This window comes from Rhamphochromis sp. 'chilingali' (assembly GCF_963969265.1).
Source record: "Rhamphochromis sp. 'chilingali' genome assembly, chromosome: 4".
NCBI lineage: Eukaryota > Metazoa > Chordata > Actinopteri > Cichliformes > Cichlidae > Rhamphochromis > Rhamphochromis sp. 'chilingali'.
This window is the reverse complement of record NC_137948.1, coordinates 40,222,936-40,235,114: the sequence shown is the minus strand read 5'-3', so window position 1 is coordinate 40,235,114 and position 12,179 is coordinate 40,222,936. Positions and strand designations below refer to the sequence as shown.

The following is a 12,179-nucleotide window of genomic DNA, read 5'->3' as shown; positions in this document are numbered from 1 at the left end:
ATATGTAATTTTCAGGGTGCTAAATATATAAGTCTTTGTAAATCTGATTAGTTTAGTAGAACAATATTTGTTTCGTTGAAGTTGTGGTACATTAGGAAAGTGTTTATTAGCCTCCTCTCTCTTCTTTTTCCCTTCCAGGGAAAAACCATGTTTGTAAGTTTATTGGCTGTGGGAGAAACGACAAATTCAACTATGTCGTCATGCAGCTTCAGGTGAGTCACTGTCTGGATGCATGTCAACCACAGTCTTTTACTGGGAAGCATAACAGTGTAGAGGGACACATAACACACAGTAATAAGGTAGATTATTGCTTTAGCATTTAAAAAATTCTGCTTTGAGGAAGCACACCAGGAGGAAGTCTTCATGTTGCTGTCATGTTAAGATCTACCAAATGTATAGGTTTTACAGTCTTAAAAAAACCTTCAATTCAATTCAATTCAATTTTATTTATATAGCGCCAAATCACAACAAAAGTCGCCTCAAGGCGCTTCATAGATACAGAGAAAAACCCAACAATCATATGACCGCCTATGAGCAAGCACTTTGGCGACAGTGGGAAGGAAAAACTCCCTTTTAACAGGAAGAAACCTCCAGCAGAACCAGGCTCAGGGAGGGGCGGGGCCATCTGTTGCGACCGGTTGGGGTGAGAGAACCTGCTGGAGTGCAATTACATTAATATAACCCCTGCTTCAAGGATTCAGCATTTGGTATTATGACTTCCTGCAATGTAACCAGAAAAAATACATAACATAATGAGGATAAGTGTAATTGACCTTTAATAAAGTCATAGCCAGAATGCAAACAGATGAATTTACTGGTGACCACCTTTTAATGTTGCCTTTGCTGATAACAGCACAGAACAGTCCCAATTTATTTGAACCTGGTGTATTTCTCATTACTGTTGCCACTGTGTCTCCTATGAGTCATATCCAGTTTTGCATTTTCCACGTTATTATTAGATTACTTTTTTGAAACCTGATCTTTACACATTTCAGCCTGACTAAAAGCAAGCAGAAATTAAGTCCCGCTGTCTTGTCACTGTCCCTCACCCAGGGTCGTAACCTGGCTGACCTGCGAAGGAGTCAACCCAGAGGAACCTTTACCATGAGTACCACCCTGAGACTTGGGAAGCAGATCCTGGAATCCATTGAAGCCATCCACTCAGTGGGCTTTCTGCACCGCGACATCAAACCGGTACAGGTTTCTTGAAAAATTCTGCAACCTTGTGTTTCTCCTGTAGACTGAGTTCCTGAGTTAAAAGTGATTTTAGGTAGAGATTATTTACTGATATTAACTTTTGATTTTTCTTGCCCGGATGTGTCAAAATGGTAATGAATGCTTTTCCCCTAAGCTATAGTTTTCTGCAGGCCAAATATAGGTCCAGTTTCTGTAATACCAGTAGAACAGTCCAAATGTCTGCAATTTGGTAACAATTTAATATAAGTAGCTGAAAGTTTCTCAATTTAAAACGTCTATCTGGTTTCAGGTGAACTTTGATACTTTAGATCTTTAGGTAATCTAAATATCAAAGCAAGCCAATAAAACCAGAACAGAAGGGGTGTTAATAGGATGTCGGATGAATAGATTTTTATGTAAATGAGCAGAGGTAGAACCAAAGTTAGAGGACCCATATACCCTTCACGTTTCTTGTGTGCAGATGCTTTTAGATTAAACTAGTTGAGTGATGCACTGTGTTTTATTTCTGCAGTCAAACTTTGCAATGGGACGGCTCCCCTCCACCTACAGGAAATGCTACATGCTGGACTTTGGTCTGGCAAGGCAGTACACCAATACCACAGGAGAGGTCCGCCCGGTAAGACACTTAGTCTGTGAAAGCGAACCGTACCAAAAGCTGAAGCACAGCACTGAAGCTCATCTATTACAGTGGAGATATTGTTGGAGAGAATATTTGTAACTCAAGGTTCATTTGCTAGTTTTTGCTAGTGTTTTTTCAAAGAACAGCAATTATTATAATAAAGTCACTAGAGGTTTGGAGAATGTATGGAGAATTATTCATGCATATTGGATGTTAGGGAAAAAAAATAATCAGAGGTAGGACATATATCCTTATTTTGACTCTGCGTATACTCCAAACCTAAACCTAAACAACATAGTAAAATAATTTCTCAAGTATCTTTTTTTTTTTTAGCGTTTTCTTACAACTTTGTTATTTAATTTCTTATTGTGGTCCTACACACAACACATATGTCATTTCTTTCTGTGTTAGGATTCAACTTTATTGTCATTACACAGGTATAAATACAGGGTAACAAAATACAGTATGCATCTAATCACAAGTGCAAGAGCAGTGAGTGCAATAGGAGCAGATTATATGCCGATAAGGGTAGTATAAAAGGTGGGAATAGTTATGAACAGATTATGTACAAATAAGTCAAGTACACAGATGCTTATGTTGCTATACAGAGAGCAAATGTACAGATGTAGTTATGTATACATATGTACAGATATGTACAGATGATCTGTATAGCATACAGACGGACAGATATACAGATGTATCAATGTGTGGTAAATATATGTACAGTAGTGGGAGTATGGTGCTATGAACAGACTATAATAGTGAACAGTGTACGCACTATAACAGAGACTATGCTATATCAGTGTCCTAAACTATAGCAGTAACCAATATGAGATAGTTTCCTTTAAAGCTGCAAAAAATACCAAAGTAAATAATAAAAAACTACACAGGTGCACAGACTCAGGCAGACAAATGGGTGTGTTTGCTGCACTGCAGTACATTCTCTCTCATTTCCTGTGAGTCTGTACAATATCGGATCAATGATTTGCAGTACTCAATAACAAATCTCAGGGATTCATGTGATAGTTTGCTGTAAACTGACAGAAGTGGTTGTTGGGCTTCTAAACAGCTTTTGTATCGATCAGGTCTCTTGGTATTTGTAGTTTCAGTGTGATCAGACACAGCTGCTGCTTTTAGGTTCTCTCTTGCTTTTTTGTCTCTCTACCACACTCAACACAGCTATTTTTAGATCAGCGAGTATATATAGTGCTTCCATTTGCTGTCAGCTTGCTCCTCGTCACTTTATCTCCTTACTTTCATTTTTTTCTCTTTTCCTCCTCTCCTCATCCTTTTATGGGCCCTTCTTCCTTACCTCTCCTCACCTATTCATCTTTTAACCAGCTCCCCTGTTCTTCTCCTGCAGTGTTGTGTTCCTTCTGTTGCAGCAGTCAATGAATATTTGATGCTGTAAAATGCGTCACTGGGTGAGAAACGTTAGCCCCCCCCCCACGCACTTTCTCTCTGTCACTTCCAGTCTCTCCACCCATCATCTTTTGTCTCCCAGTCTCTCTCTCTCATTCTACAGCTGAGTCAGCTTCAGTGCAGTGATCTGAGCTCGCTCTTTCTCACTTGATTCACCCCTCCCCCACTGTATCTTCCTGCCTTGCTTCCTTCTTTCCCCATTACCCCCCTCTCTTTAACCAGTCTCATTGACTACAACATGATGGTAATTTTGTAAATCATGGTACCCTATAATTTCCAGATTTGGGGGTTGGTGTACCTGTTAAGTTGCTACCATATGCTTGTAGTATCTCTTGGTTTCTAAGTCAGAGCTACCCCTCCTATCTGGTTTCATAACACCCAGAAGACAACAACAAAAAACACTTAGCTGAGACTTCACCTACTTACAAATGCAGTGTATGAAGTACACTCAGTAATTTCTCAAAAGTGTCATTATTGTTTGCAACAGCTCTTGTGTGTCCAACACTCATTGTGGGACTGTTAGCAGAAAGTTGTCATCACATCTTTTTTAGCCAGACCTACCATACATTAATTTTCAAAAATTTGACACTTGATCTGAAAGTGAACATATCCTGATGAAACACATGCTCAGCAGATACAAACAGCAGCCTGAATCTGTTCTTACAATTTGCACGTATCAGCACAAGCGTTATTTTTTCATCTTGACTGTTGAGGTTGCTACGTAGTGACAAAATTTTTCACTTGCGGTATTTGGAAACTAAAGTATGTTGAGTGAAGTCCTCTGTAGAATGAACCGGTTGTCCAGTGAGGCAACCTGTCCAGCTGCTTGTGGATCAGGTCACTCTTTACTGTGAAATTTTGTATGATGTTCGCTCTCTACTGATCACCTGCCATCAGTTTTTTTTATCAAAGATTTATGTTCTGATTTTTTTCTTGTTTTCTTCTTATCAGTTCAATGTGATTTATGTTCACCTTTTTTATGTTTCAGTGTTGTGTTTGTCTTTCTTACAGTTCCTTTGGATTTATGATTTTGACGTGCATGCCTCCTGTTTCTCCATCATCTCCATGGTTACCCAGGGATGTGAGTGGTTTCTATAGTGACAGATGGGTCACAGCCACATCGAAAGCTACGCACCAAAGTGAAAGCTGAATTAAAAAAGAAAAGGAGCAAACATGACATAATGTCTACTAAGAGTTTTCTAAAATCCACATATAAAAATAATCATGATCGTTACAATAACTGTAATGAACTGTGAATGTGCTAGAAGCCCTATCAGAAAATGGTCTGGCAGCACAGAGAATTTAGGCACTAAATTATACAACTTGTACTTGAAAGTGAAATTCAGATTTGATTTTTGTCCGGGAAAAAAACCCCTAGATGGTGGACAAAAACCTAAGTATACGGTAAGTCAGTTCTATAAACTAAAAAAGGACACAATATAAATTGTTTTTTCAAATTTATGTAGGTCATGAAGCCATCATGAAATTTCTGTTTTTATGGGTATTTTAATTTGTGTATTTCTACTTGTATTTATCCATGAGTTTCCCTCCCATGTAAGGTAGGACATTATTAAAAGAGAAAATATCATGTAGATTTTATGTAGATAACAAATTTTTGCACATACATGCAAACTTTGATGGGCTCGTCAGTGATATTTGAGGGTTCAATATCTTCCCCAAGGACACTTTGACATATAGACAGCAGGAGTTCCATCTTCTGAGTAGAAAACAACCTGTTCTAGATCATGAGAAATAAAAAACCAAGAAAATTTGTGACTGCCATAGATGACAATTGAGTCAGTGAGGAGTATAATGGGCCCATCCAGGAGTTGTGACTGAAACAACTGATAATACAACACATAGTACAACGTGAACTACTAAATCCTATGTCCCTTTCTGCAAATTGCTAACAAAAATGTCAGGGTAGTTTCAGACTTCTACAGTTGACTTCTACTTATTTAAATGTGTATAATTTAAAACTTAGACATTCATAAAAAAAGAGTGTAGTTCACTTTATGTTTTTGTTAACAAGTAACTTGAAAATGGTCACTGTATTGAATTTTTAAATGTTAAATGGACTTTTATCCACCTGTCAAGTACAGTGGTGTGAAAAAGGTGTTTGCCCCTTTCCTGTTTTCTTCTTTTTGTCACACTTAAATGTTTCAGATCGTCAACAAAAAAATATATAAGACAACGATAACATCAGTAAACATAAAATGCAGTATCTAAATGAAGGTGTTTATTATTAGGGGGAAAAAATCTAAACCTAAATGGCCCTGCTTGAAAACTTGGTTGGGCTGCTCTTAGCAGCAACAACTGCAACGAGCAATTGTGATAACTGGCATCAAGTCTTTTACAGCACTGTGGAGGAATTCTGTCCCACTCATCTTTGCACAACTGTTGTATTCCAGCCACACTGGAGGGTTTTCGACTATGAACCACCTTTTTAAGGTCATGCCACAGCATCTTACCTGGAGGTCATGACTAGGCCATTCCAAAGTCTTCATTTTGTTTTTCTTAAGCTTTTGTGTTTTGGCTGGTTTGCTTTGGATCATTGTCCCGCAGGCAGAACCCAAGTGCGCTTCACCTTGAGGTTACAAACAGATGACCAGACATTGCCCTTCAGGATATTTTAGTAGACAGCAGAATTAATGTTTCCATTTATCACAGCAAGTCTTCCAGATCCTGAGGAAGCAAAACATCCTCAGACCATCACCACCATATTTTACTATCGGTATGATGTTCCTTTTCTGAAATGCTACATTACTTTTATGCCAGATATTTGTCATATCAGTCCACAGAGTATATTCCCAAAAGTCTTAGGGATCATCAACATGTTTTCTGGCAAAACTGAGACAAGCCTTTGTGTTCCTTTTGCTTAGCAGTGGTTTTCGTCTTGGAACTCAAATGGCCACAAAGGCCATTTCTGCCCAGTGTCTTTCTTATGGTGGAGTCATGGACGCTGACCTTAACTGAGGCAAGCGAGGCCTTTAGTTCTTTGGATGTTGTTCTGGGATCTTTTGTGACCTCTTGGATGAGTTGTCACTGCGCTTCTGGGGTAATTTTGGTTGGCTGTATACTCCTGGGAAGGTTCACCACTGGTCCGTGTTTTTGCCATTTGTGGATAATGGCCCTGACTGTGTTTGGTTGGAGTCCCACAGCTTTAGAAATGGCTTTAAAACCTTTTCTGGGCTGAGAGCTCTCAGTTACTTTGTTTCTCATTTGTTCCTGATTTTTTTGGATTGTGGCATGATGTCTGGCTTTTGGGGAGCTTTTGGTCTACTCCACTTTATCAGGCAGGTCCTTTTTAAATTGATTTCTTGATTGAGAACAGGTGTGGCAGTAATCAGGGCTCAGTATGTCTAGAACAACTCAACTTAGCTTTCCAAAGATGTGATATAGATTTTTATTCTGACATTTCAGAATTATACAAAAAGGCCCTTTTCAGGGAACACAAAATGGGTTAACAATTTAAAGCTGTTCCGCAGCAATGGAGGTTGATCAAGCCTTAAAAGCTGGTGCTACTAATTCCTACAGGTGTTGTAATTTTTCTAGATTACTTACAACCCCCTCTGTCTGTATAAAAGCAGTGGTGGAACACACTGTGGTACCATACCCTTGTGAGCTTTAGTTGAACAATATTGTACGGCAAAAAGTAGTGTGTTGCCACAAAGATGTCAAGAAAAAGAAAATTAACAATGGAAGAGAGACAGACCATCATAGCACTTAAAAGAGTATGTCTTTTCTACAGAGAAATTGCAAATAAAGTCAAGGTGTCAGTGAGTACAGTTTCCTTCATCATCCAAAGGCACTCAGAAACAAACTGACAGCAAGAGGTCTGACAGACCCAAAGACACAACTGATTCAGAGGACAGCTTGTTTGATAGGTGGCTCGCAGGACAACAGCTTTGAGCACAGCTTAATAGTGATCGTATAAGCAAGTCTCAGTTTCAACTGTGAAAATAAGACTTCAAGCTGTAGGTTTGACAGGATGAGTTGCAGCAAGAGAGCCATTGCTAAGACGTGAGAATAAAACAAAGGGACATGCCTGGACACCGCCATTGGACTACTGAAGACTGGAAGAAAGTATTATGGAGGGATAAATCAAAATTTGAAATCTTTGATTCATCATTCAGGATCTTTGTACACCGTCGAGTAAGCGTGAGGATGGTTCCACAGTGTGTGGCATCAACTGCCAAATGAAGGAAGGAGGAAGTGTGATGATCTGGGGCTGTTTTGCTGGATCCAGGGTCAGCACCCTGAACCAAAACAGCTACCGCAGCATTCTGCAGCGCCATGCAGTACCCTCTGGCATACACCTAGTTGGTCAGGGGTTCATCCTACAGCAAGATAATGACCCAAAACATAAGTCCAAGCCATACCAGAACTACCTCAGGAAGAAATAACATGATGGTGAGCTTGAAAACATGAAGTGGCAGCACAGTCTCCAGATTTGAACCCCATCGAGCTGGTTTGGGATGAACTGGATGGAAGAGTGAAAGCAAAGCAACAGACAAGGTCCACATTTATGGGAACTTCTGCAACAGATATGGGAACAACTTTCTGAAGAATATTTGATTTCTATTGTAGAAAGAATGCCACGGGTGTGTTCAGCTGTTATAGCTGCCAAAGGTGGCTGCTTTGATGAGTCAAAGTTTAGAATATATTTTGGTCTATAAATTGATTCCATGATTTCTTTTTTAACTCCAATTGCTTATTTGTACTATGCTTTCATTTCAGAGTGCAACGGGCCAATACACTGCATAGTTTTCAATAAAAAATTGGAAAAACTTGTGTGTTCTTAAACTTTCGTCCTGTAGTGTAGGTTTGGATTTTTTTGACTCTTAACAATAAACACCTTAATTTAGAAACTGCATTTTGCATTTATTTCTGTTATCCTTCTAATTAATTGCTTTTTCATGTCACTGTATTAAGTTATCGGCTAGTAGGTGTCTTGCTTCTGTGTGGCAGAAGCAAGTACTTTTTTATGGTGAGACTAAAGGCCCTTTCACAGCGGATGTCTGAAATCTCAAAAATTGAATGTGTCAAGAATATTTTTCAGGCTCACCAAGTCAAGTATTCTTACTCATTAACACCACCAACACAAATTTGTGGCATTTATTTTTTCAAACCAAATCGATTTTTCCAATTTTTTGGGATACCAATGAATAGATCTGACTAAGATCACTGTATTTGGCAACAAGTGCACTAATAGCACAAATCTTGCACCTTTACTGAGTATACAAGGATATGGTAATAGTAAAATGATACAATTGTGTTCCCAAATCTGCTAAAAAGACTTCAAACTGCCTCTCTGACATCCTGAAATATGTACGAATGCAGCTCCAATTCTGGGATCAAACCATAATATTCTCTAGCAGCCGCCCTCTTGTGGGAACTGGATGAACCCAGAATATCAGTTTGTTCCTATTCTCGTTTAGGAACATCAGGACCAGTTCGTTATCCCTTCATCACAACTTCATTTTTTTCTGTCTGTTTTTGAGGATGAATTTTACGCACGCATATACGCACGTTTGGTGTGTATATGGGTTACATGGGAAGATCCGTAAAATTTGGAATTTCATGTTGTTTTACACAACAAATTCAGTGTGCCTTTAGACTAACTGTCCAATAAATGTATAGATAGAAAAGTACATAAAGCAATTTATTAATTGATGTAAATCTAAAGACTCAAAGTTGAGTCATAAAAATGAATAAAAGTTAATTGTGTCTTTTTAAAAATGTATTTTTTATCTCATATAGTTATTTATATAAACATATATACATAGATAAAGGCATTACGCAATCTACATATAATATCCAAATGCATAACCAGATTTTAACACTACTATTAAGAATAGGTCATAAAAAACAGCCCAAAAAACAAATTTGAATAATATTAAAGTGGAATTATGTAAATTGATACTTGCGTGTGCAGATCTCTCTGATGCAGTGTGTTCGTCTGCTGGTGTCTTTGTGTCTTATTTTGCTTATTTTTCTTTTGATGTCAGAAACACGTGTATAACGATCACATTGATGTTAAACAGGATTGCATCTGTTTCTTTCTAAAGCTCCTGTACTACAGAGTTATGTTGACACTGGGTTGAATGTTTGATGCTATATATCCACTTGATCGTTTTGTTTACAAGTTACATGTTTTTAATGATTTATTTTGTCACAATACTTACAGTTTATTTTCATGCCAACACATAGGGTATGCTATGTGTTGATATATGTCTATTGGGGTGCCCAAATTTATGCATCTGTCTAATTTTGTTATGATGCATATTGTATGTTAATCCAATAAACTTTATGTTATTGCTGAATCACTACTTTTTCCATAAGGAATGACATATATTAAAAGGAAGCCAATCACCCAATGATAAACACAAATTCAAAAAAAAAAAATAAGAGAGATTCCCAATCTTTTTCATATTAGTGTAACTGGATGTGAACTGGATGCATGTTGTTGCAACTGCTGACTTTTTTGCATCCTCTTTTTAGCCAAGAACTGTGGCAGGTTTTAGAGGGACCGTCCGCTACGCTTCAGTCAATGCTCACAAAAACAAGGTCAGTACTGTTTGTTTGTCTTTAAAGTATAACCTCTGAGTTGGCTGCAGAGTTGGTGGTGAGCCTCTTGTACCTAGAAATGGTGCAAGAGGCTGGGAGAAGCAACATGGATTTGTGAGGTAGAAGTTACCACTCTACCATCTACTGAAGAACACACTGTGGTAGAGGACCTTGGTACTCCCTAGCCCAGAGCTCTCAGTTCAAGTGCATGAGACAGATCATTCTGCTCCTTTTTATTGATAAACAAATATAACAAATATACACATCAAATTGCCATCGTTGTTCTATATTTATATTTTTGTAGGAATTTTGCCTTTTTGCAGTTTTAATGATTATGCTCCTGAACACACAGCCAATGTGCAGATTTTGTTTACAAAAGTTGCTTCATACTTGTGAAAGATAAATGCAACTCAAGCTAGTCTGATTTGATACTGAAACACCTAACCTTAATGCAATAAATATTCCATTAGATTACCTGTCACCCCACAACACCGTCTTAATTAGCGATTTTAATGACACAAGTCAGAATGTGAACATTCTGTTTAGAATGTTATGCTAACAATGTCTTCCTGTTGTGCTCCTCCAGGAAATGGGTCGCCATGATGACCTTTGGTCATTGTTTTACATGCTGGTGGAGTTTGCTGTTGGGCAGCTGCCTTGGAGAAAGATCAAGGATAAGGTCAGAAGGTTTCTTGTTTCTAGTTTTTATGAGATGAGATAGCCTTTGTATCCACCTTAGTTACTATTACTTGTTTTGGTAGTGCCTCCATGAATCATACAAGGTGTTAAACATATTTAACATTTTGTCCTGCTTCTTTAAATACATCTATGTTTTAAAAACGTCTGTCTGTGAGCTTACATTATCCAAAAAGCAGTCAGAATTTGATCTGTTTTGATCAATGTATATATATATATATATATATATATATATATATATATATATATATATATATATATATATATATACATATATATACTCTCAGTGGCAAGGGAACAATAAGAGAACAGCACCACCAAGGCTGGAGACGGAGCAATACTGGAAGAGCATATGGGAGAAGGATGCAACCCATAACGGCAATGCTCAGTGGCTAGAGGATCTGAGGGCTGACCACAGCGACCTCCCTGAACAGGGTCCAGTAACCATCACAGTGGCAGATATCCAAGAAAGGGTCTCCAGTATGAAGAGTTGGACAGCACCAGGGCCCGACATGGTTCACGCCTACTGGCTGAAGAAGCTGACTGCACTCCACGAGCGTCTGGCAGCACAAATGAACCAGCTGCTAGTTAACGAGAGACACCCGGAATGGCTAACTGAAGGCCGGACGGTCCTGATCCCCAAGGACCCCAAGAAGGGACCGGTCCCCTCCAACTACCGACCAATAACCTGCCTCAGTACTACATGGAAGCTCCTGTCAGGCATCATATCGGCTAAGATGAACAGGCACATGGGTCAATACATGAGCGGGACACAGAAAGGAATTGGCAAGAATACCAGAGGCGCAAAACACCAGCTACTGGTAGACAGAACAATCAGCCGAGACTGCAAGACCAGACTGACCAACCTGTGCACTGCCTGGTTGGATTACAAGAAGGCCTATGACTCAATGCCCCACAGCTGGATACGGGAATGCCTAGAATTGTACAAGATCAATGGGACCCTAAGAGCCTTCATCAGGAACTCAATGGGGATGTGGCGTACAACACTAGAGGCCAACTCCAAGCCCATAGCACAAGTCACCATCAAGTGCGGGATCTACCAAGGAGATGCTCTGTCCCCACTGCTGTTCTGCATAGGCCTGAACCCCCTCAGTGAGATCATTAACAAGACTGGCTACGGATACCGACTACAGAACGGAGCAGTTGTCAGCCACCTCCTGTACATGGATGACATCAAGCTGTATGCCAAGAGTGAACGAGACATCGATTCACTGATCCACACTACCAGGCTATACAGCAATGACATTGGAATGTCGTTCGGACTGGAGAAGTGTAGTCGGATGGTAACAAAGAGAGGGAAGGTAGTCAGAACTGAGGGGATTGAACTACCAGAAGGCAACATTGCAGACATAGAGGACAGTTACAAGTACTTGGGGATCCCACAGGCGAATGGGAACCATGAAGAGGCCGCTAGAAAAGCTGCAACCACCAAGTACCTGCAGAGGGTCAGGCAAGTCCTGAGGAGTCAGCTGAATGGTAAGAACAAGATCCGGGCCATCAACACGTACGCCCTGCCCGTGATCAGGTACCCTGCTGGGGTAATAGGCTGGCCAAAGGAGGAGATAGAAGCCACTGACATAAAGACAAGAAAGCTCCTTACCATGCATGGAGGGTTTCACCCCAAATCCAGCACCCTGAGGCTGTACGCTAAGCG

General features: G+C 39.5%; 1 protein-coding gene across 3 annotated transcripts in view; it reads left to right on the top strand.

Annotated features, from left to right (window-relative positions):
- The window catches only part of ttbk1a (tau tubulin kinase 1a), a 55,378-nt gene that overhangs the window by 11,562 nt on the left and 31,637 nt on the right, over window positions 1–12,179 (top strand). For 2 of the 3 annotated variants that reach the window (XM_080879454.1, XM_080879456.1), the window contains exons 4-9: window positions 139–212; window positions 1,054–1,194; window positions 1,709–1,813; window positions 4,227–4,319; window positions 9,743–9,808; window positions 10,395–10,487. In XM_080879454.1, the coding sequence (XP_080735580.1) occupies window positions 139–212; window positions 1,054–1,194; window positions 1,709–1,813; window positions 4,227–4,319; window positions 9,743–9,808; window positions 10,395–10,487 (572 nt within the window). The remainder of the gene's footprint in view (window positions 1–138; window positions 213–1,053; window positions 1,195–1,708; window positions 1,814–4,226; window positions 4,320–9,742; window positions 9,809–10,394; window positions 10,488–12,179) is intronic. The other variant, XM_080879455.1, reaches the window with a different exon arrangement.